This window comes from Amblyomma maculatum, chromosome 6 (assembly GCF_055883805.1).
Source record: "Amblyomma maculatum isolate TAMU_Amacu chromosome 6, ASM5588380v1, whole genome shotgun sequence".
Classification (NCBI taxonomy): domain Eukaryota; kingdom Metazoa; phylum Arthropoda; class Arachnida; order Ixodida; family Ixodidae; genus Amblyomma; species Amblyomma maculatum.
In genome coordinates this window covers 99344513-99370570 of record NC_139349.1, presented here as the reverse complement: position 1 = coordinate 99370570, position 26058 = coordinate 99344513, and the positions used below count along the sequence as shown (strand labels likewise).

At 46.7% G+C, this 26058-nt stretch overlaps 1 protein-coding gene across 1 annotated transcript in view; it reads left to right on the top strand.

Annotated features, from left to right (window-relative positions):
* Positions 1-3408: 3408 nt before the first annotated feature.
* LOC146186392 (neprilysin-3-like) overlaps positions 3409-26058 on the top strand; it is a 33245-nt gene continuing 10595 nt past the window's right edge. Inside the window, exons 1-4 of the mRNA XM_084608038.1 lie at positions 3409-3486; positions 6955-7032; positions 8824-9144; positions 11217-11382. Of these exons, the coding sequence (XP_084464164.1) occupies positions 3409-3486; positions 6955-7032; positions 8824-9144; positions 11217-11382 (643 nt within the window). The remainder of the gene's footprint in view (positions 3487-6954; positions 7033-8823; positions 9145-11216; positions 11383-26058) is intronic.

Genomic DNA, 26058 nt, shown 5'->3' with positions numbered 1-26058 from the left:
ATAAAGTGTTACAAGACCGAGCGTCTAGTATCTACATCAGCCGTAAGTGCCCCTTCTCCTCTCCTTCAAAAATTCATCCCTCTAGTTTCTCTTTGGAAACTGCGACCAATTCACATCCATAGGTTCACGGCTCAGCCTTACCCGAAGCTTTCACCAGACGGTAACGCATGTACTAGCGGAACGCGTACCGGCCTACAATCCCTGGGTGCGGTTTAACCCCGGCTGCGCAGGTGCATGTGGCCACACCTTACCACGCTTCTGTCAATGTCAGTACCTTTTCAAGCCTTTCATTCAGTTGTCATCTTCTCTTTGCCGGCTTGAATGAGTCCCGAAATAATCTGCGTCATCAATATCAGTAGTAACGAGTGTTAGTTATGAAGCCTTGCTGGTATTTTGTTGTGACATTATATATAGGTAGTTTTGCCCATTTATAGCCGTTATGTCACAGATAAACAGAGTTATGTTCGTTTTAGTTAAAATAAGCTGCAACAATGTTCAACTTTTCAGTTTTTGCTGGAACTTTTTATCTTTGGTTTGGTTTGTGGTGTTTAACGTCCCAAAGCGACTCAAACTATGAGAGAAGCCGTAGGGGAGGGCTCCAAAACTTTCGACCATCTGGGCTGCTTTAACGTGCACTGACATCGTACAGCACATGGGCGCCTTGCTTGCCACTTTACTCGAAAAGCGGCCGCCGAGGCCGGGAATCGATCCTTCATCCTTGTGAGGAGGAGGAGGAAGAAAAAACTATTTTACGTAGAATTTGAGGCACATGGGCCTCCTGGGTCTCCGCACGACCCCACTCGAACTCTATACGTTCATGTGATGTTGGTCCTTGACGTATGCGGCCCGACTGACGATGATCTGCCTGGCCGGGTCCGCTGACCGCAGTGAGGTCTCCAAGACCTCCCAGGTTCGGAGAGGCACCGGTCTGGCGGGGGGCAGGAGACGCCGGGCAGGATAAAAGAATGTGGGTAAGGGTAGCCTTGGGATGAGAGCACAAAGTGCATATGGGGGATACCGACTGAAATTTTGGCAGTAGAGCTGGTGTCGGCAGCGTTCGTGTCTGCAGGCGACGCTAAATTGACTGTTCTCTGGTAGTGAGGAAGGGGTGGTGTGACGGATAGATGAGGCGCTCAGCGCGGGAGTTTGCAGTGAACTAGCAAACGAGTGCATGCGCTCCTTCAAGAAATCTTCCACGAGGTCCGCCTGTGCCCGGTTTCTAGACCCTCGGTCTAAGGAGTCGACGGCCTCGTTGCAGGAATTTCCCAAGTGCGCAGGCACCCAGATGAGCTCAACCTGTCGGGGGAGGTGGGGGGTGGGCATGTGCAGCAGGCGATGCGCCGGATGATGAACCCGAAACCTGGCATAATTTAGAATGGCAGTTTTAGAATCGCTAAGTACATAGCTGGCATCTGTGTACACCAGAGCAATAGCCAAAGCGGTCTCCTCGGCTTCCTCAGGGATGGTGCCTAATTGAAGCTCGAAAGTTAAGGGGGAAATGGGGGGTTGTGGACAACCGCAGTGGCTCCGTTCTCATCGCAGGCGGCATCCACCCAGACTGCATCGGGATCATTCCCGTGCCATTTCTGGAGCACTACCGCGCGCGCCTTCCTGCGATCTTTGTCATAGTGGGGGTGCATGATTGTGGTAAGGGTTTAGCATAGATTGAAGTGTAAATGTGTTCTTAGAGATGCATTGTTTGCAGGAATAGGGATGCCTAGCTTACTGAGTATGTGTTGCCCGGTAGATGTAGCGGCCAATCTGAGGTATTCTGCTTGTAAATGGGCCTCTCGAAGTTCATGTATTGTGTTATGGACACCGAGTTCGAGTAGCCTCTCGTTGCTGGTGCTTTTCGGTAATTTAAGCGCTGCCTTTGTTGCTTGCCGAATTAGGGAGTCTATTTGCTGGGCCTCATTGGACTAGTAGAGCGCCGTAACCACTGCGCCACCACGGCAGGACGGAACTTTTTATCTAAAAGAACTTTACCAAATTGATACATATTAGCTTATCTTTATTTGTCCTCGCTATATCCAGAGGCTGAAGAGGAGCACTATCCAAGAAATAGAGACTTCAGCTTCAACGCTATGAATCCTGAATCTCCTAAACAAGATAACGCCGAGCAATTAAGTGCTTCTCCAGCTCAGTTATTACGGTAAGTGCTTCAACTCTTAGACTTAAACAAGTTTTAATAAAATCACGCATGCGTAAAGAAATGGCAACCGTGTCTTGGGTGCACGCAAAAATTGCTGAAGCATACGGCCATATATCGCTGCAGCGTACTCCGATTTCAAATGGTTGAATATGTGGTGATCGATTTGGTTTGCCCAAGATCATTGTTCTGATTCTTCGCATGGATGTAGCATCATATACGGCTAGTACTTTTCTTGCAGAAGTTTGGCGATAATTGTGCTGGTAGTGGAATTGCCCAGATACCGCGGTGCACTTTTCTGAAGCTTATGTTGGCTCACATTACAAAGGTGCATGCAATGAGAAAGTCGGTTCCTAATGCATGTTTTCATGACCCCTTCATGACCATTCATATTTCCATGAGACACTTTTCCGCACCGCTCACTACCATCGTGAACATTATTCATTTGTGCCATATATGCCTAGACGACAGGAATAAAATATGGCATTTCTGCAGTATACTTTCAACGTGCTTCATCGAGGACCCGTCTCTTGCGTTTTAGATCAAAATTTTCTTTTTCGTACTATCTCCTTTTGTCGTGATGCAAGTCTTGTGCTGCCCTGCCGCATTATACACCTCGCACACTATCTAAAACTAGTTATTCGAGCGATAGTTTCAGCTAGTGCTAATTTCGAGGTTGTACAAATTGAACGTTGTTCAAGCACCTGTTTCGCTTCGAGCAGCTGACCAATTCGATCTCTACTTTCCCTCTTCGTGCCGATCTTGTTCGTTTATTGGTAAAATGCACTGTGCCACATATGTGGTATAAGTATGCGCTAACTGCAAAATTTGCGCGCAAACTCTGCAGCTTTTTTGACCAAATAGATTCGCTTTACAGCAATCTTATAATAATGACATTTTTTTTTTTGTTATTTCAAGCCTCTATGAAGCATAAACGCTGTCTTGAAACAAGAACGCATACGCTAAGATTTAAAATTACAACTCATTACATATTCAGCCGCTTCTCATTCATATGCACATGATTAAAGAGTACTTCCTATAAGAATTGTTGCGCTTGGTTGCACCGCTCTACGAAAAATTCGCTTGCTTCTCACTTGGTACCAAATAGTGAGGAACCTGAGCGTACGGTAGACTCACCGGCAAGTTCTGACGGAATTCCCGACAATGCTGATGCCTTTGCCGAGCCACAAGTCGTGGCTATTCGCCTAGAGGAAGAAGATGGGGAGTCGGCGAGGTGTGAGCATTTTGCCAGCATCAGTATGACGGCGCTGGCGCTCATCGCTGCCTTCCTCATCTCTGCTGTGTACGTCACTTTAAGAAGCCTCAGCGAAGATAACGTAAGCCTTTACTAGGTCCATCTTTCTGAGAAACCTTTCAATTGCGAGGCAGTTGTATTGTGTTGTAGAATACTATTAGAGACATATGATGGAAATGAGCTAAGTTATGACGACGGTGCAAAAATTGACTTTTAAAGTTTTTTCTGCGCTCGCATTAAGAATTATAGCTACCTATTGCAGAAAACCGATATGCTTTGATTGGGCGAAAAAACGTTTTCAGGCAGCTGCAGAATATTATGAGACACCTTTATACACGGGGGTAACAATGGTCTGTGCTTCTGACGCGTACTAATGATTTGCGTTTGAAGTTTTTTTTTTTTTTTTTGCGCTCGTACTTAGTCAAAGCTGCCGATTGCAGAAAAACCAATTGGCTTGTATTGAAAGAAAACGTTTTCAGGCAGTTGTAGAATACTGCAATACCTTTACACGCACGTGATAGGAATAGTCTGTGCTTCAGAGAAGTACGAAATATTTGTTTCGAAAGTTTTTTCTCCGCTCGCACCAAGTAGTAAAATCATCCTATTGAAGAAGACTAATATGCTCGAATTGCAAGAAAGTCTTCAGAGAGCTGTAGAATATTGTGAGATGCTCCAATACGGGGGTATTGTAACACGCGGATAGGTATGGTCTGTGTTACCGATGCGTACCATTCAAAGTTTATTTCTGCGCTCCCACTGATAAGTTGTTTTGCTTTCAACACGAGTATTTCACCCGGCCATACAAAACTATGATATCTCATTGGTGCTCACTCTCAAGAAATAGCCTGTGTCTCAGAAATGAAAGGCGCCTCGATGTGTTAAAATCGGCCGAACTGATCGAGCGCGATACCCTTTAAATTTTACTATATTATGTTTTCAGGGTATATATGAACAACTTGATGTGCTTCGATTTTGTGAACTATATAAAGGGCAGAGTTGTATTTACCGCACTGCGCCAGACCTTTTTCAAGCACGGCAGAGAGCGGGTCCTAATGCGTAGCCATTTCCAGGAGTGTTATTGCATGCTTCTGCGCATTTTAGTTCAAATTAATAGCACATTAACGAAATCAAAGAGCCTTAGTAATTCTTTAGTAAAGCGAGCTTTTGGGCAAGTTGGTTACTTTACTTCCACATGACTACAGCGCGAAAAAAAGACGAGAACAAAGGAAGGAAAAAAACACACGTCACGGACAATCGCTGCTATTGACAACTAAATTTATTTCGCCAACGCGTAGGAAATATAAATGTTTCATAGGGGATGCGCGAGCAGAAAAAAAAAAAAAGGAAGAACCCATGCCACCGTCAATATAGAACATTTTCTCACCGTGTGATACATATTATCGAATTATCGAGTGGCAGAGAAAAGGTCATATTCTTCTTTGTACAAGGGAATTTAAGTATCACTTACGCAATAATCGCCCCTTTTCTTTATATGGTAATGAGCAGTTTGATCTTTGTTTATGCCTAGAATCCATGCTCAATGAAAATGCAGCGAACATTCGTGGAAAGAGCTACAATGTTAACCAAGCTCACCATCTTTGTCATTCTCTAAATTTATTTCCTGCTCTCTCAACCGATCGTTGACACATCTGCCATATTGGACGACATAGGCTCTTCCGCACTACAGTAGAATTTCGAATAGCACTCCCGACTGCCACTGAACAAGGGGCTTGGCATGCTTTTTCCCGCATCTAGCTTTGGTGGCCTCCTTTGCAGAGATACGAAGGCATAGCTGGCCGAGCTTTACAGGAGCCGAAAAAACGAGCGGCACCCCAAACCTGATCGAAACTATCTTCAAGTTATGCATGACAGCAGGTAGGGCAGCTTCCGGACGCAAGGTGAGCTCAACATGCCTCGTCTTCATGGTCGTAGCGCTCTTCTTTACCTTTTTCAGGAGGTTTTCGGCAACAGCCGTCACGATCGACTGAGGGTAGCCTGAGTCCAATCTTTTTGCCAATATGCCATCAAATCTGGTCTGCAGTCATGGTCGCACGATTTATCTAGTGCCGATTGGAGGCACAAGTTCACCATGCTTCCGTTATGTATCTTAGCGTGCGCGGAATCATAAGGAAACAGTCGTGTTTGCACACATGGGGCGTAGCCCCAACACACGCAGTACGCACTAAACTTGATACGAATATATAAAAACTGAAGATGATTCTCGTTTGGCATTTCGTAACTGAAGGTCGGTCCTTTTCCATGCTGTTGAAACTCGTCTTAAATTCTGTCTACAAAAACGCAGTAGTGTAAAGCGCTCTGCCTAATAGTCCAACAAGATTAAATCATCGTCAACATGTCGGTCCTCATTTATGACCTCGTCCGCTTTATAATCAGATGCTAAAATCTGGTCAATACTTGTTGGAAAAATATCACTTAAATTGGATGCAACGCAGAACCAAATACACATTCCATGGTTTGTAAATAGTGCTGGTTCTGTTTCACTGACGCGAACTCTTGGTGGGGTATCGAATAGAACAAATATTCCACATTCACAGAGAACACGAAGCCAATGTTGTGCTTGGTTTTCAAGAAATCAACAATTTCTTTGAAGAAAAGGGTCGTTAAAAGTGTGAACTCGCAGATACCTGCAGGTATCAACTAACAAGCAACTCTCATGTTCCATACTCGCTAACAATAGTTCTAAATGGTACATCCGGTGTATGCGTCTTGACACTAAAAGACACTTTCAAAGCATGGCCTTTACAACTGATTATCTGCTTGGACAGCTTTTCGTTACCAACGTTTCCCAACAGCAATTGTCCGTGTCGTGTGTGTTTGTTCCTTTTTTGTGCTCTTTTTTTTTCGCGCTGCAGTTTTGGGGATACCTTAGTAATTTTCATACGCACTTATTTCTACAGATACAATTCTGGACTCATGCAGACCCAGAAGCAAGCCCAGCTCATCTCATGGTTCTAGTGCACCCAGCCGCTCCTGTCGAAAATGAAATTTTAGCTCGATGAATTGAAAGCGCTCTGCACCGTGACCGTTAAGATCAATGCAGGCTACCTTACCTTGAAGCAGAAACAATTTTGCCGTGTACCCACGTTGCAACTAACCATAATATTTAATTTTGATGTAACATATGCTACATCGAAAAACACTACAGTCGAAGCGCACTTCGAAATCGTGTCAAACATGCGACAAAATATTCTGTAGTTCTATCGTAAACGTCAAGTTTTTCTGTAGTTCTGTAGTACTTTTCTGTAGTTGTGTAGTTTTTCTGTAGTGTATTTCTGTTGTCTGTAGTTCTGTAGCCCTTCTGTGTTGTAACTACAGAAAATTCTGATGTTACTAAAGAACGTTCTGTTCTCCAATAGCTTTCCCGTCAAAAACCGCACTAACATTCTGTCGTAACAACAGAAAATTTTCTGTAGTTTTTCCCAACTAGGATGTTGTAAGAACTAATGTAATGTGTTGTTCTTCATAGAAACGTTACCGAAGCAACGCAGTGAGAAACACCCTGTCATTCTCTGTCTCTCTCTCTTCACAGGGAGGAGAGATGGCAGTCGATGACTTAGACACTGGACTGAGTGGGCAGTTCTGGCATCTGGCGCAGGAAGACCCTGTTGTAATAGCAATGAGCAGCTACAATGAAAGACAAACTGCACCCAACTTGTCGATTGACAGCAACAAAACGAATGTATATAAAACGCCCGACGACCGGTTTGATGATGCGATTAACGTGACACTGCTGAACTCGAAAATATCTGCAGTCGGAAACGACGATCAAATATTGCCGATAAATTATGAGACTACATCGCGAAGCTCACTTCGAAAGCCGCTCATACAGAGACGTGCCAGGTTTGGTATTACAAGGCGAATGTCGCGAAGAATAATATACAGGGCTGCATTCCTTAACCTAAGCCAATTTACGAAACCAGCTCTGAATATACGGCTTGTCGTGAAAGAAAGACCAACACCTATTACTGGCATTGATCAAGACAAGATTTCCCAACGCGACGGCTATTCCGATGACAGTGCTACCGGCGCTCCAGGGGCAAAAGGTGTAAGCAAAACTATCAATTCAGAACTCATCACGGATCTCGGCATCGGCTATAAAAGAAGTGCGCAGCACAAAATGCTTGAACCGGAAATGGTTTTGAAACGTCATGAGAGCAGAAGTGAGCTAGAATTAAATATTGCCGCGCAATCGAAAAGAACTGCCGACAGAGCGAGATTGCAAGATGGAAATAGGCGTTACAAGAGCTACAGTGGAAATGAAAGAACCGGGTCATTGGACAACATGCCGAGATATTCAGATGAGAGTACTCTCGGAGCTGCCAACGTTGCAGCTATTCGAACTAAAAAACGTGATATGCGACTGGTAGATAATATTCTCACGGTAATTCGAAACAAGAACCAGAATAGAAGCCAGCCGCTTAATTCGATGGGTTTGGCGACAGATTCGCATCAAAATAACGGGAATGCACAACATGCGGAAAGAGTACGTACACAGGACTCCGTGACAATGGAATGCGGTGCTGAACCTTGCGAAAGGCTTGACCAACTGTTACGGAATTCAATGGATGTCGCTACGGATCCCTGCGACGACTTTTACAAGCACGTCTGTGGAGGGTTGCACGAGCGCTCGGACAACACTTTTGTACAGGTAAACAAACAAGTGTCCCTTAATACTACAAGTATTCACGAGGCATCCTAGAATTAAAGTCTGTGAGCACTTATTCCGCCACAGCTGGAAATTTCTTTGCTGGCGTACGATGCCATAGTCAGGTGTCCGCTACGTGTTGTAAATTGGAGATAGTAGCTCATACTTTAAATCCGTAGTTGATCTTGCCGATTTCTTTAGAGCTGGCACATTTAATATTCGACCTATCACGAATATATTTAGCGCACCGAACTTTCGCTGAACTCTGCCTCGGAGACGCATGTTGAAAGGGGGGGGGGGGGGGGGGGCAAAGAGTTAGTTGTGAAGGGGACGAACCACAAGCCCCACCTTACTTAATGTGCTTAGACACATTCACACATTTGGACAGTTGTCGCGCAGTGCCGTGCGAGGTCACACAGCAAGTATTATGAATGCCACAGCTCTGGCCATTTCACTAAGCCACTTCGGGAACGCTAGTGTGGCCACTAACGAACCCCGCATATTGATCATTTATCAGGATACTTAACGGCAAGAGAGGTAGGGAGAAAATGTGCATATTTGATAAGCTGTGCATGAGTTCCTCCCTTTGGGCACATTCTGCAACGTTCAGCTCTATTATATATGTTCAGTAAGCATGTCCGCATTAAGGGACTGCAGTGCCACCCTACATTTATTGGGCCGCCAAAGTGCTGGGGCATTCAATAAGACACGTGACCGCTGATTCAGTGTCTCCCTAATTCGACGCATTTACAGATGCGAAAAGAGTCCTTGAGCTCTCTGAAAGCTGTCCTCGAGTCAACGTCTATTCCGGAAGGAAACCACACGGCGATTCACAAGGCTGTCAGCATGTTCCGGGCCTGTGTGCGGTATCCGACGGACGGGCTCGCTCTGGAGCTGCCCCGCATCCGGCGCTTTCTCGCAACCGTCGGGATGAGCCTTACTGGCGGCGGAAAGGAGACCTCGGAGAACCCGATGCTTCACATGATGCGCATTTCGCTGCAATATGCGCTGCACACCTACGTGGCGTTTCGTGTCGATGGTCTCAACGCCGTAAATGGCAAGAAGATACTTCGAGTAAGAGCATCTTTGTTTCTAGCAGTATTGTCGCTTCACCGTCAATTTAAATATTGCATATGCTTTCGCACTTTGTTCTACTGACCTCCAGAAACACAAAAAGCTATCGTTGTTTTTATTCTGGCTCCAATACAAAGATTGCTTTCTGTTAGGTGTGTGTGAATATGTACAATTTCGAATACTAATCGAATATTGGGCTTTAATATTTGTGTTCAGATCAGAACCTTATTCACTCACGCACTCCTAATATTTAAGAGGACACGAATATTCTCAGCAAATAGAATATTTGTGAAGGCATATAAACAAATAGCATGACATTCTAATCCGCAGCTCACTCCCAAAGACAGAAATTACAGGATCTATACGTGTTCCGTGCATCATCATGTCAGCCCCACTGTAGCTAGTTACCTTTTTTGTTGCGTAGAGGGTAGTGTCTACGCATGCAGTTTCAGATGAGAAAAATATTTTCAATGACTACAGGGCTCGCCGCTCTTCTGCGCCGGCCTCATCGCTGCAGTGTAGGGGGTGCGCAGCTCTGAACGCAGCGCGTATGCAACAATGAAGATTCGAGAGCTTAAAATATGGCTGCTATGCCGGCGCTTGATCTGTAACCTTATACCGCTGTGAGATACCGCTTACCACAGAACCTATGGAAGTAGATACAACAGGAGCTGTTGGTATAGCATTTTACCGCACAACACACATGCAGCTGGCTCCATCGTTGGGCAGCACTCATTTATCGGCACGTTCCTTTTGTACGGAAAACTTATAACGCGAGAGTGCTCAAAGTGCCGTTGTACTGAAACTCTGGTGTCGGCGTTCTGAATGAGAAATCATGGGTATAATTTTGGCAGATGGTAGTCGATAGATGACGGTCGTGTACTGACTAGTCATCGAGATTAGATGTCGCGATACCATATGATGGCGCAGTTGGTTGCCGCTGCCAACTAGAGCTTCACCTTTCAGATGAGAAGGTAAGGGTTCAATCCAGCCTTACCACATCCTCGAATGCAAATAGCCACGTTAAAGGGTGCTTCATATGGCTGCGAACTATGCGATATACGTGTTGACAGAAATCAGCCAAGAATTTTACTCTCCTATTGGGGTGGCGACTGTGCTCTTGCCATGAAGCCGTGTCATGAGCGAGCGCTTACTCACCGCTGGCTACCAGAAGAGCGATAAGCTCACAATAACATTGTGCTCGATCCACGATCGTCGCGCCATTCGGTCCATCTGCCTGCGACGGGGCTCGACTCCATGCGGCACCGCGGTTTCTTTAGGAACAGCACAAATTTGCTGAAGAGAGAGCTTTCTTAGCGAGGGCTGTTCCTAACTGCTGCACGTGACAATATCTATGTCGATTGGTTGTTAATATAATGTGGTAGCTGTTGATTTATTTTTATGAGTATGTTCGGCATAATATGGGCACAAAAATAAAATTACTGGCAAAGCAAGTAGCAAAAGTGGAACCGCAAAGAGAGCCGACGGATGGTATACGTGCAACGGTATGGCGTCACACCCTGTAAACGGGAAGCTGAATTGTCCTCGATAACTTTTTTTGGTGTAGCATCTTGAAAGGCTAGCCCATTAACGTGGAAGGCGGATTTATTATGCGTGTTAGCTTTATGAGAGCTTCGGTAGTCATATCTTTACAATTACAGTCACTGCACATTTAGGTTTCCTTTCCCAACAACCATGATTGTGATTTTAATAAAGTGCATATTGTTGAGACAAGCGTTGCTAAAGTACACCTTAAATCGCGTTAGAATATGTAGGTTTGAATGTCAGTGTTTCATTGCGCCTAAGGGCTACCGATCCAAACGAAGCATTCAAAACAGTGCTACGTATTGTACATTGTTTCACTGACACTTAGATGTCCCAGTCAGTTTTGCTGTTCTCTTGTCAACAAATTTTTATTTTGGTGGTACGGGTACTGCAAGGCCACATTGAAAGCAGTGTACTATGTCTTCTTCTACAACGTTTTTGTATCACCAAATATTAGCAGTGAAGCAATAACAGAACTAATGCTCTCAAGTGATCACCGATTTCAGAAATGTGCACACGTTTTTCAGGTTCTCATCAGCTCCAGTGACAAGGAATGGCTTAAAGAAAGAGCAATGCTAAGTGAGCAAGAGAAGAAAGACTACTACGCTGGCACGCTGCTCGTCTACGAGGCAAAGCCTCTCTTGCCGGAGATTGTCATGCTCATTCCTGACATAGCGAACTTCGAATCTCAAGGTACCATCGTAATATCATTGATAACAGCCAGTCTGAGTTAAGTTGGTTGCTTCAACGCCTTGGAAAGTTTCTGGTACCTTTCGGAAATTAATCTCACCACCTTTCAGTGGAAAAACCATTTAATCTCAAACTTTAATTGCTACGAGAAGAATATTGCTTTAAACCCGTCGTTTTATGTTTTGTAGAAGACAAGGCCAATTTAATTGCTAATCTTTGGGAAAGTAGCATAGAGATAGCACTGCTGCTAAATAACTGCGTGAGAAAGTTTTAGCTCTTTTCGTACGTTAAATAATTAGGGTATTTGAGTTTACCGCTTGCCCAGAGCTTTGCGCCTGTATATCATGTGCACGTGGCTAAAGTGGTGGCTTCGTTCGCAAGGCAAACAAATTTTAAACGGGATGCTGCTATCCAAGGAGGACCAAACGTACCTGTAATGCACCTTCTATGCTGTGGACCGGCAGTGCACTCAAAATACGGTAACCTTTGTACAGGTGCACATTTTCACATTCTTGTGTATTTAAATTTAAAATTTACAAAATCTAACCTTTGCCCTATTAACCTTTGTAAAGGTTACAAGCCATAAAGGTTACATAGGTTATACATAGGTTACATGTATTTGAAGGGGTGTAAACTTTGCAAAGGTATACAGCATTCAAAATGGCATTTGTTACTTGCTGCAACATGTGTACCCTTTGTACGCTGTAATGCTTGGCATAAAAAGTTCATTTATCAAAAATGTCCTTTGAGCGTGCTAAAACTTATGATATCTAAAACTCGGCTGTGTACCGGTTTCAACGGTAAAAAAAAAATTATTAACCAGGTTGATTACGTAGAAAGACAGCAAACTAGAAAAATCAGTGTGATGGCCAAAACATTCATTGACTCAAGTGTATAGACGCAAATACAAAAAAAAATATGTTCTTTTGTGTTAGCTAAATCACATAAAACCTAAGCGATTATTCTAGTATAATGCATGTTTCTTAGTGCACAGGTATCACCGCGAGAATATAAAAAAGAGGCGCGCAAGCAAGTACGAAATATAATCCCATATTATACCACTGTTAGCAAACCAGAGGAAACCAAGTCGAACATGCAGCAAAATATTTAAGTTACCCGTTCTTCCATTGCATCATAAAGAAACAATAGGCACTATAGTTATGGTTTTAAAAAACGAAATAAATAAAACCACTATACTGTAAAGCCAAGTCACTTGAGGGAACACAGCGAACACAAAATAAGGAACACAGCGAGCACAAAATACAAGTGGTATGAAGACAGAAACCACAAAATATAAACGGTATAAAACTCGACAACGAAATATTTAGAACAATGAATTTATCACAGTTTTGAGGACGCATTTGAGGACATTTATGTGATGTTAGAAAGATAGAGACCGGAAAGCGTGGCGTGATATGGTGCATAGGGTCCCGAAGAGTCGGACACGACTGAACGACTGAACTGAACTGAACTGAATACAGTAAGCAGTAGAGACAATACGGGTGCCTTCAAATCGTGGCGCGATGCAAAAGTAAAGATACAGGACCATCTTCTAAGCATACAGTATGCTTATAATGCACATATACCTAGAAGTATTCAGAGTGCACAAATTCCGAAAATACAGTACAGGTTGCCTTGAGTATATCAACAAATAATAATAATAATAATAATAATAATAATAATAATAATAATAATAATAATAATAATAATAATAATAATAATAATAATAATAATAATAATAATAATAATAATAATAATAATAATAATAATTGCTTCATAGGAAGGGAAAGGCGCAGTATCTGTCATACTTGTTTCTGTGTGCACCTGGACCGCGCCGTAAACTGATTGATTTTGAACTGATTGATTTATAGGAAGGAAAAGGCGCGGTAACTGGCTCACTTCTTTTCTGTGGACACCTCGACCGCGTCGTAAGGGAAGGGAGGATGGTGGGAGTGAAAGTGGAAATAAAGAAAGAGGAAAAGGAGGAAGGTGCGAGTGAAAGTGGAAAGAGAAATAGGACCCGGTAGTGGAGTGCTACGGAGTTTTTTCGACCACCTGAGGATCTTTAACGTGCGCTGACATTGCACAGCACACGGACACCTCTTCGTTTCGCCTCCATCGAAATGCAGCCATCGCGGGCGGGATCGAAACCGGGTACTCTGGCACAGTAGTCGGGCGTCTTACCACTGCACCACCCCGCCGAGGCTATCAAGAATGTCCTTCACTAAAAATTCCATTGTAGTATGGTGACGCCTCCAAACATTTGAACAAATATACTCCATGCGATGAACAAGAACATGTGATTCTAAAAACACTGTAAGGTTAGCTAAATTCGCAGCCATACTTCAAGCAAATGTGCTGAGGTTCAGAAAAAAAAATGTCACGGAAGTTACCCAAAAAAAAAAAAAGAAGATAATTCAGCATCCAAGAAAACGAACTATTTGAGTAAAACATTTTATTTTTTACAAAATATTGCACATATTTGAGTTTTTCGAGGAGATTACCAGGCCTTACTGGCTATTCTTAGGAACTCTTCGAGTCACTGTAGTTCCTGGCAGAGCAACCCTTTGCAGAATGTTGTACCAGCATTGGTGAAATTACAGGTGGATACTTTATTTCTTCATGATATAAGTTAGCAGGCAGAGTGTGAAGGCACGCTCTAGACTTCCACTGGCGATCCAGATCGTTAATCGATTACTTTTCCGCATAAATAAAAGTGCGTGAGATTGAGGTATTAGCTCGAAGCGCCGTCTCTTGCAGGTCATTGGATCTGTGAACGTCACATAAGAGCCTTAAGCAACCTTTTGCATAAAATGCATACCTGATCATCTCACCAGAGTGAAATTTGGTTCAATGAGAAGACAACGCTATTTTATTTTAAATTGAAAACCAACTTAGGTGGAGAAAATCACGGAACGCTCGCCGTATAGGGGGCCCACAATACCTTTATACGGCAGACCTTCGGGCACTCCAGAGGCCTATCTTTCGTTTTTTTTTTTTTTTGTTTTTGTTTTTTCATTTCAACCTGTAGACTAGTGAGTATGCAACAATTAAGCAAGCAAAGGTTGGACAGCATCTGGTTGTACAACTTGGGGAAGCTCGTCAAGCTCGTATATAAGTTTGTTCGGGCATCTGAGGCATCAGAGGTGAAAGTAGAACTTGGTACAAACAGTCGATCTCCAAGCGATAAAATATTAGCCACATCTCCCGTGGTTTTACGAGGCTTCAAGTTTCCAGTCGAGGCCGGTTACACGAAGCCGAACACCTGCCTAGCAACAGAGAAGCTGCAATATGTGGTCGCTGATATTTTATGCCAGCTGAGACGGCCCAATCTTCCGACCACGTATACGCATGTGCATCAGCAAAAAAAGACGACAAGCATTAATGGTTGTTTATGTGTTTTGCTTTAAGCTCTACTGTATTTGAACTGTTTTTTTAGAAATACAACGAATCAGCGTTGAATGAATATACGTCCGTCTCTGGGGGAATCAGTGCGGCTTCAAATGTCTAGAGACGGCCCATAACGCGAAGCCAAAAAACTGCAGAGAAACTTCGGTCAAACTGAAAAAAGAAATCAATAATCACTTCTAGGCATAAGTGACAGCGTGCACTCGGTGGTAACTGCATGGTACTACTCAGCTCAGCCCAAGCTGGTCACTGGGTATACTTATATACGCACGCGTGGTTGCGTACACTTGCAGCTTTTCTGTTCATGAAAGTTTGTGTTCAGCACTCAAGTAGCGCTGTAACGGTTTTCTTTAAGCGATATCGTGCTCGCTGAAGCAATGAAGTCACATATATCTGCGTTTTTAAGTGCTTGCAGGGCTTACGTTTTGTTTTAAGCATTTTTTGTACCCAGCCCACTAACCATTCGAGTAACCATGCTGTTAACTATGCTGTTTCACTTAATAAATTCCCCTCTCTTGCTATAAGCCACCTAGAAAGAATACGAAGTCAAACGCACGAAGGAATCAGTTTGCAAGAAGCGTGAAAATTTTTTCACGCTATATAGTGCCGCTACACCCCGTCCGTACTGCACTGAAGCATCAGTAGGCTGCCTGACATATCACGTAATGCATGGACTATTGTTTGGTACAGCCATATATTCAATTGTGTTTTTCACGTGCCTAGCTGTAGCGCCATACGCTTGCGTCGAAAAGATCAATACACAAGAAGTGAGAAGACCTGCAAAGTTGCATAATTCTGATCGAGAAAACAAGTACAGCCGCGCATTTCAAGCGTGCTCATTTCAAAGTACGCGAACACTTACACGTCAGCGCGTCCACACGCATGCGAACAAGCAACAACTAGGGGTTGATTGCCAAGCTACACTGTTCATAGATTATACCTTACGATCGACCCGTGCCACCGACCCGAACCAATATCACAAATAAATAGACTCATGAACACATTTTCGCGTGATAAGTCAGTCATGTATTGGTAGAAACCTTTTGAACCTGATTTCGGTTCGGAGTGCAGTTAAACAACGAACTTTATAAATTAACAAAGATAATACGCATTTTTAAGCAACGAATAAACGAAGTCTACGCCAGTCGTTATTGGTTTTTAGATGCAAAAAAGGCCACTCGCCCAAATCCATCATTCTATTCATGGCCGTCTGGACAGTTGCTGTTGCAGTCAAAAAAACTAATCATGCTAGCTGCGAAGCCGTCCGATGAGCAGACAATGACGTACAATGCTCACCGTTGTTGTTGTAGTGGTTATTTATTGTATGTACAAAAGGAAAGAAAAGATGTTTGCCAGCCCCGGTATCTGCTATCTTATATCTGAAGCACCTGAACTGGGGCGGCGGAAATAAAGGGATAGCGAGGAGAAGGTAGAGGAAATCAAAGAGGAGAGTGATAGGGAGAAGGAAAAGAGTAGGTAAAAATAAAAGAAATATATACACTATGGTACAGTATACAGTAGTTTGCATGAGGCCCACCCGCAAATGTCTTAGGTCACTGAGTACTCGGCACGTCGGGCGGGCCTCCGCAATAGCTCCACGTCCAGGCAACTGTTCACTACGCACGCACTTGCACACTGTACAAAACACTGACGGCTGTCGTGGGCGATCAGCCGTTATTGTGGGAAATAGCACACGTGGAGCGTTCAGTCCCAGCGCGCACTATCTGGCGAGGTGAAATAGGCGGGTCATCAAGCCCGCCTGTTCGATGTACTCACACAAGCTCACGTGAGCCCGCTCGCGGGCGCGCGCACAGCCCGGCGGCCACAGGAGCACAGCTACGCTGTCCGGGATTACCCCCTGCGCTCTGTAAGCCGCCAGAAACTCACGTCGTGGTTCGGCTAGCGCGGTGCAGCGCAGTAGAAGATGTTCGAGAGTTTCTACCTCGCCACAGCCGTCACACACGTCACTATTGGCAAGTCCGTGGCGCATCCGTCGTTCCCCAGGCCACACACATCCAATGCGTGCACGGAGGATCATTGCGCGTTGCAGCCGAGTCAGCGAGCGGCCGCTGACACTGTGAATGCGCTCACCTCTTGCGATGCGTGGGTCGGGGTGCTGCGTCCGGAGGTGATCGTCGATTACCGCACGCACATCCTCCAAAGCGAGTTGCTCGTCGCTAGGAGGGAGTTCATGTGCTGCGGTCGCGAGCTCGTCGGCACGTTCGTTGCCCTCTATGCCGCAGTGCCCGGGGATCCACTGTGCCCGTATAGCGCAGCCACGCTCCGCCAAGTGCTTGAGACGTGCGCGAATCTGGCACAGCAGCGGAGTTCCCCGGCCGGTGGTTCGAAGGCGGCTGAGGGCAGCGCGGGAGTCACATAGCACGGCACACCTGGGTGGCGGCGGAGTCAGTTCAGGGCATCTCCCAGCAAGCAGCGTTACGGCTGTACAACTCCGCGGCTCTGGGGGCAATACTCTACGCGCTACCGCTCGTCACACTGCGCAAACCATGCTGGAAGAAGCTAGAGGTCGAGCATCGCAAGGCGCTCCGCATTTGCCTCGGCCTACCTCAGAGCTCTCAATGCGCAGCTACTTTGGCCGAGGCAGGTGCGTGGCCTTTACAACTTCAGGCCACGCGGCGGGCGCTCCGACACATTGATCGCCTACAGCGCGCAAAGGACGGCGGCCCGCTATTACATCGGTTGCGACATCATCGCCACTCACGCATGGGAGCGGCGCTGCTCGAGTACGAGCAGCTCACCAATGCAACGCCCCCCTACGACCTCTTCTCGCCCTGGCCCGCTGCTACGGAGGTTCAGCGAGAGATTGTCGGAATCGCGGGGAAACGCACCACACCGCCCTGTGCAGTGCAGCAGCTGACCAGAGCCGTCATCTACGAGGAACTCCAACACCACCTCCTCGTTTACACCGACGGCTCCGTGGCCAGAGACAGTTGCTCGCTAGCAGCGGCGGCTACCATCCCCGCCCTGCAACTGCACAGACAGCTGCACCTGTCATACCTGGGTTCTTCCACCACGGCGGAGCTGCTGGGCCTACGCCTAGGCCTGGATCTACTGCTTGAATGCTCACCGTCCAAATCCGAATTTGTGCACATTCGCCCGCCCCGCCGGGGTGGTGCAGTGGTAAGACGCCCGACTACTGTGCCGGTGGTGGTGGTAAAAATATTTTAATGAAAATGATTAGGAGGCTGTAGCGGCGGTTGGAGTCCTCAGTCCGGAACCCCATTGGCGTAGGCTGCTGTCCGCGCTCTTCCGATGAGTTCTTTTTGAACCCTTGCGTCCGAGCTGGTCAGAGCTGCCTCCCACCCCTCCTGCGTTGGCTGGTTATTAATAGTGACAGTCTGATTTCGCTGGCATGCCCACACCATATGGTATAGGTCCGCCTTCTCCCCGCAGAATTTGCATTGTGAGTCAAATGACTCTGGATCTATTGCGTGTAGTCTGCGTGGATTGTTAAAAGTGTTGGTCTGTAGCTTGCGGAGGTGTATCTCCTCCCCTTTGTCTAGTGTCTTTGCCGGTGGAGGGTAGACCCGGCGAGATAATCTTAAGTGCTGAAGTATTTCGGTGTAAGTTAGCAATGGGATAGGAGGTTCCACGAGATCCGTATTGGGTGCCCGGGGGAGAAATGCTCGGGCTGAGGCGTGTGCGCTCTCGTTCCCTGGGATGCCCTGGTGACCTGGTACCCATACTAAGTGTTTATCCATGGGTTGGTAGCCACGGGTGTAACTATCTTGCAGGATTTTAGCTGCTAGCGGTGCAATCCTGCCCCTGAGGTAATTGCGATATGCTGTCTGTGAATCTGTAAGAATGTATTCTGAGGTAGTGTGTGTCGCAGCTAGGGCAATTGCCACTTCCTCCGCGGCCAGTGTGTCATGGCTGTGTAATATTAGTCCATCCACTGTTTTATCTTGGTGTACTACCGCAACGGCCGCCATTCCCTGTTCAGGACCCGCAGCATCGACATAGAACACGCCCTCGCGCCCGCCGTAGTGCCTTTTTATAGCTTCCGCTCGTGCTTGTCTTCTTGGCTGGTGAAAGTCGGGGTGCATATTCCTCGGTAATGGAGTTCCCTTGAATTGTCCTCTCCATGAGGCTGGGATGTCGCTTTTAGGGTCTAGCTGTTCGGGGCAATTGATGTTCAAATCGTTCAAGACTTGTCGGCCAGTCAGAGTCGTGGAGAGTCGTACCACCTGCGCCGTGAGGTGTGCCTCAATCAGCTCGTCTACCGTGTTGTGGACGCCCAGTCGTAAAAGCCGGTCCGTCGATGTCGTAAGAGGGAGGCCCAGGGCCTTCTTGTAGGCTGTTCTGATTATGACGTCGAGGTTCTTGATGTCAAACTTCTTGAGACGAAGGTAGGGTGCCGCATAGACGATGCGGCTCACGACGAAGGCCTGCACCAGTCGGAGAGTATCTTCTTCGCGCATCCCTGATTTCCGCGTCGTTATTCTGGCGATCATCCTGCCGACTTGCTCGCTCACGAGGCGGAGTTTCTGGATGGCGAGGTGGTTGTTGCCCTTGTTATTGATGCATAGACCCAGTATCTTAACGGTCTGAACTTCCTTTATGGGTGAGTTGTCAACGTGGATGTCGATCGTGGCCTGATTTTTGTGCTGGCGGAAGACTAGGAGTTCACATTTTTCGGGAGAGCAGGTTAGTCCACACGCTCGTGCATAATTCTGAACTGTTGTTGCCGCTGTTTGTAGTTGTTCTTCCATCATTCCCATACTACCCCTAGTTGTCCAGATGGTTATATCGTCAGCGTACAGGGCGTGTCGTATGCCCTGTATCTGATTTAGAAGAGGTGGAAGATTGCGGAGTGCAATATTGAACAGAAGTGGGGATAATACTGCCCCTTGCGGAGTGCCTCTCGTGCCCATCTTCACTTGCTTTGTTTGTTTAGTGCCGATGCTGATGTTGACTGTTCTGTCTTTAAGGAAATCATAGATGTATGAGTAGACTCGCTGGCCACAGTTGGTGGTCTGGAGATTTTGGAGGATTGTGGAATGTTTGACATTGTCAAACGCTCCTTTGAGGTCGAGGGATAGAAGTGCTCGGTCACTGTTTCTGCGTGCTGGATCAATGACTTCGCGTTTGAGTTGCAGAAGCACATCATGGGTGGACAGATGTGCTCTGAATCCAAACATCGTGTGTGGCAGTAGCTCGTTGTTCTCTAGATAGTTGGAGAGACGTGCGTGGACTGCCTTTTCCATGAGTTTGCCTGCGCACGACGTGAGGGATATGGGGCGTAGGTTTTCAATGCTGATTTTCTTGCCGGGTTTGGGGATAAAGTGTACATTGGCTGTTTTCCATGCCTGTGGAATGGTGCCGATGCGCCAGCATTCGTTAACGTAATCCGTAAGTTGCTGCAGTGCCTCCGTGCCGAGGTTGGTTAGAAGTCCGACCGTAATTTTGTCTTGTCCCGGGGCTGTACCTCGGCGCATATCTGCTAGTGCTGCTATGATTTCTTCTAAAGTGAAGTCTTTATCTAGGTCTTCGTTCGGTTCCCCCCGGTATTCTGGATTTGAGGGTTCTGCGTCTCTCGAAGTGCAGATATAGCGACGCGTGAGTTCATCCATGAGTTCATCATCCGTGCCTTGAAAGTTGTGTAAGGCTCGATGCAAATTTCTACGTTGTTCACTCTTCGATTTCGGTGGATCAATTAGGCATCGGAGAAGGTTCCACGTAGTCTTGCTGTCTAGGCGACCTTTGAGGGATTCGCACCTTTTTAGCCAATTGGTGCGAGCGAGGTCCCATGCGTATTGGTCTGCTTGAGTAGTTAGCTTCGCTATTCGAATTCTGAGTTTTCGATTGTGCCTTTGTTTCTTCCACCGTTTTATGAGACTACGCCTAGCTTCCCAAAGGTGTAGAAGATGGTTGTCAACAGCTGGGTGGTCCTCCGTGGTGGCAAGGGTTTTTGTGAGGTTTTCTTTAAGGTCGAGAATAGATGCCGCCCACTCTTCGTAACTAGTTATTTGTTCCGATGTAACTAGTTTAGTATCCTTCCTGAATTTCTCCCAGTCTGTCATTCTGGCTTGCCCACGAGGTTTGCTGTGCTTGTTGCTTTCAAAGATGGTCTGCAGCATGTAGTGATCGCTGCCTAAGGTCTCTCCCGTATTGAGCCACTCATAGTTGCGGGCGTTGCGGACGAGCGTCAGGTCGGGGGAGGTATCCCGAGTTATGCTGGTACCGACTCGAGTCGGATGCTGCGGGTCAGTAAGTAAGGTGAGTGCCATGTCAGCGATGGCGGAAGCTAGTTTCCTGCCTTTAGTGTCTTCCTTTGGATATCCCCATAATGGGCTAGAAGCGTTAAAGTCGCCGACTATAGCTAGGGGAGCTGTGTGAGCTTCTCTTAGTGCTTTGATAAAGATAGCGTCAAAGGCTGCGCGGCGCTGTTTGGGGCGACTATATATATTGAGTATATAGGTGCCCTTGCTGTTACGGTGTTGTGGTAGCAACTTTATGAAGGTATATTCAATGTCGCTGTGTAGGTCAAGGTCTACAGTGGTTGCTGTGCATGATTTGTGGACCAAAATACATGTCGAGGGGTTTGTTTGATGTGTTGAGTATCCTCTGATCTTAGCCTCCATATTTACTTCTTGCAGGGCTATTATTTGCGGCGCATGAGAATAAGAGTCTATGTATTGTTGTAATGTTTCCCTCTTGCGCTTTAGTCCCCTGCAGTTCCATTGTAGGATGGTGAGTTTAGGTCTTGGTTGTGGCGCCATGTTGAGGATTAGAAATGTGTGTCGGATCCTGTGGTGTATCTTCAGGTTCTTTATCAAGTTCAGGGATGACTAGGCGACGATTTCCCATTTTGCCCTGTAGTTTTGTGCCCTTGTTGTGAGAAACATCCGAATATTCCTGAATTTTTCGGTCAATTCTAATCTCCTGCGCTTGCATCCTGATTAGAACTGCTTCAAGTTTTTCCATCATGGGCTTGATGACTGATTCTAACATGCTTTTGATTGTCGTCTCGATCATAATTTGTAATTTATTGGCCATGAGATCTTGGACTGTGTTTTCCAAGCGGGTAATGCGGTCCTGTGTTTCGGTGTTCTCAATAAATTGCGGCATGGGTGCCTGCGGTGCTGCTGCCTGCGGTTGTGGTACCTGCGGCATTGGCGCCTGCTGTGGCGTCTCTAGTGCAGTTTGCCTGTCGATAGTGCTAGTATTTAGCTCCTGTGGGTACGGAGGGTGTACCTCTTCCTTGTCCTCCTCCATCGGACATGCCTGTTGTGTCAATGGAGGTAATGTGTTCTTCGGGTTGGCTGCGACGCCTAATTGCTCTTTTAATTTCCTATTTTCTGACTTTAGTTTCTCGATCTCTGCTTTAAGTTGTTTGTAAGCCAACGCTTCGGGGGAGGAGGCAGCTACATCTGCCCAGCTCACCTTGCCGTCGTTGCGCTGGTCCTTGTAATGGGGTCCTGTTGTTTTCTCAGCTGGACGACTGCCGGTGGGGTGCGACGCCTTGTCGCTAGTGTCACGTCCTTTGCTTGATGACCGGGAGCCGCGTGGTCCTGAGTTGCTGCTGTTGGACTGGGCCCGTTGGGTCAGTCGGTCCCCGCTGTTAGATGTGCCTCTGCGGCTGGACCGGTCCCGAAACTTGGCCCTGGACTGGTGACTGTCTTGACCTGTCTTGGATTTGGCTGGTTGTGATGTTCGGTACTTGAACTTGCATTGATTCGACCCCATGGGATGTGGGCCTTCGCACACTGTGCACTTGGGTTGGCAGTCATGGGCTTCTTGAATGTCGTCCTGGCCACACTGCGGACATCGTGACTGCACAGGGCAAGGGCAGACATCCGCCCGGTGTCCAAGTTTCCCGCACAGCAAACAGGCTGGTGTTGTTTTCTTGTAGAGGCGCACGGGAAGCGCCTCTCCGTAGTAAAAGACGTGAAAAGGGACCTTTCTTCCTTCGAAAGTGACGGCCGCTTTGTTGGAGGAACCTAGTTTTCTCACGCTCACCACTGGTGCGTCCGGGGAGCGAAGCGCTTCCGTGATGTCTTCGTTGGAAACCCTAGGGTCCACCTGTATTACTCCTTTACATGTGTCGTCAGAAGGCCGGAGGTAGGAGTACACTGCGTGTGCTGTGTCCCCTAGTTTAAGTTCTTGAATTGCGAGGATCTTTCTGATTATTTCGGCATCTCGTACGCCGACGACGATGATGTTTTGTTCCCAAATGGGCCAAACGCTGAGCGCTGCTGATGTGTTATTAATGCCTGCTGCCATGTGCAAGGAGCTTCCGAGAGTGTTGCTTCCCCTGAATTTGCTGAGATCCAGCGTTCCTCTAGGTTTGATTATGATGACTGCATCTTGCTTGTCGAGACGCGGCTGCGGAGGAGGCTTCCAACGCTTGACTTGCGTGCGTGGCGTCTCCTGCAGCGGCGTATCAGCTGCGGCGGTGAAGTGGCCATCTGGCGTTCGTCCTTTCTGCCGTGCCGAGCGGTTGTTACTAAAGCCCCTCAATAAACTAAAAGTAGCGCCATCTCCTCTCTCCTCCTCCGGCGGCGCCGCTCCTCCTCTCGCATTTCGACCGTGGCTCCACCTACGGGGTGCGCGACTAGCGCGCGCTCTCCGGAGCAGGCGCCCTTCACAGCCGTCTCGATCAGCGCCGCACGCGCGCCGATCGAGGCAGCGGGTCTCACCAGAGCCTTGCATTTTGTCGCAATGTGTTCAGGTTAAAATATTACTCACTGCTGAAACATAATTACCGAATGTTGACAGGGATTTCCCGCCAGAATAGTTTCAGCTGTGAGTGTCATACGTACACCACATATACATGATTTCGGCGTTGGTTCAACTCGCCGTCATCTCCGTGTGTCCGTAGTTCGTCACATTTGGCCACTCAGCGGCATGCTTTATAAAATTTGTAACTAGGCGGCGGACAGGAACAATTTTGGAACAGTCTGTGTATGGTTTCTTTGCAGCGTTGACTGGATTGCGAGCTGCCGGTAAACTTAAGAAGTATGACAGCAGCTGTCTTCCATGTATTTTCAACTTCAGCTGCAGATCAAATTAACTATAGGCGGCGGAAGCTGCAGTCTGTGTGGAGTCTTTGCAGCTTTGATTGACTTGTGAGCTACCGGTAAACTTGAGGAGGGAGGTAGCAGCTATTTTTTTTTTTATATTTGGCGTTGAGATGGTGCCGTGTTCAGCTGCCATGGTGTGTCACCATACGTACACGATTTTGGCGTCGATTTAACTCGCCTTCACCTCCTTGAGTCCGTCAGCCGTTGACAAAAGTGCGCAACATGCTTGAAAAAAAAATTAACTAGGCTGCGGAGCTGCAGTCTGTGTGATTTCTTTGCAGGTTGGACTGAATTGTAAGCTACCGTGAAACTTGAGAAGCGTGGTAGCAGTTTTTTTTTATATTTTGCACTGAAACGGTTCCGTTTTCAACTGTCAGTGCATGACACCATTTGTACGCGATGTCTGCGTTGGTTGAACTCGCCTTCACCACCGTGCTTCTATCAGCCGCCGGCCAAAGAGCGCAACATGCATGAAAAAAAAAATTAAATAGCCAGCGGGAACGATTTAGTAGCAGTTCGCGTGGCAGCAAAACACACGGCGATATGTGCCGCGCGCGCGCCGCCCGCCCCGCTGGAAAGGAGGAAGCTGCACGCCCAGCAAAAAAAAAAGCGCGCGCGCGCACGTGACGGCGCTCGGCCAATGAGAGGGTCGAACGACGAAGGAGAGCGCAGGAGAGGAGGCGGGCGGCAAACTTCACATGTTGGCGCTACTTTTAGTTTATTGAGGGGCTTTAGTTGTTACGGGCTGATGCGCGTTCCCACTCTTCTATCTTGCGTTGGATGTTGGCTTCTGTTACTTTGTCGAAAACTGGCGTTTTCGCCTGCGGAATGGTGACGATACGCATTCCATCCGGGTCGTACCCCGTCAAGGTTGTCATGATTTGCGGCAGAGTTTGCCCGCGGAGCCGCGGCGGGCAGCTGACTCGAGGCCTATCTGTTAGGCTTAGCTACTCGCTCGATCCGCTTGAATAAGTGACAGCGTGCACTCGGTGGTAACTGCATGGTACTACTCAGCTCAGCCCAAGCTGGTCACTGGGTATACTTATATACGCACGCGTGGTTGCGTACACTTGCAGCTTTTCTGTTCATGAAAGTTTGTGTTCAGCACTCAAGTAGCGCTGTAACGGTTTTCTTTAAGCGATATCGTGCTCGCTGAAGCAATGAAGTCACATATATCTGCGTTTTTAAGTGCTTGCAGGGCTTACGTTTTGTTTTAAGCATTTTTTGTACCCAGCCCACTAACCATTCGAGTAACCATGCTGTTAACTATGCTGTTTCACTTAATAAATTCCCCTCTCTTGCTATAAGCCACCTAGAAAGAATACGAAGTCAAACGCACGAAGGAATCAGTTTGCAAGAAGCGTGAAAATTTTTTCACGCTATATAGTGCCGCTACACCCCGTCCGTACTGCACTGAAGCATCAGTAGGCTGCCTGACATATCACGTAATGCATGGACTATTGTTTGGTACAGCCATATATTCAATTGTGTTTTTCACGTGCCTAGCTGTAGCGCCATACGCTTGCGTCGAAAAGATCAATACACAAGAAGTGAGAAGACCTGCAAAGTTGCATAATTCTGATCGAGAAAACAAGTACAGCCGCGCATTTCAAGCGTGCTCATTTCAAAGTACGCGAACACTTACACGTCAGCGCGTCCACACGCATGCGAACAAGCAACAACTAGGGGTTGATTGCCAAGCTACACTGTTCATAGATTATACCTTACGATCGACCCGTGCCACCGACCCGAACCAATATCACAAATAAATAGACTCATGAACACATTTTCGCGTGATAAGTCAGTCATGTATTGGTAGAAACCTTTTGAACCTGATTTCGGTTCGGAGTGCAGTTAAACAACGAACTTTATAAATTAACAAAGATAATACGCATTTTTAAGCAACGAATAAACGAAGTCTACGCCAGTCGTTATTGGTTTTTAGATGCAAAAAAGGCCACTCGCCCAAATCCATCATTCTATTCATGGCCGTCTGGACAGTTGCTGTTGCAGTCAAAAAAACTAATCATGCTAGCTGCGAAGCCGTCCGATGAGCAGACAATGACGTACAATGCTCACCGTTGTTGTTGTAGTGGTTATTTATTGTATGTACAAAAGGAAAGAAAAGATGTTTGCCAGCCCCGGTATCTGCTATCTTATATCTGAAGCACCTGAACTGGGGCGGCGGAAATAAAGGGATAGCGAGGAGAAGGTAGAGGAAATC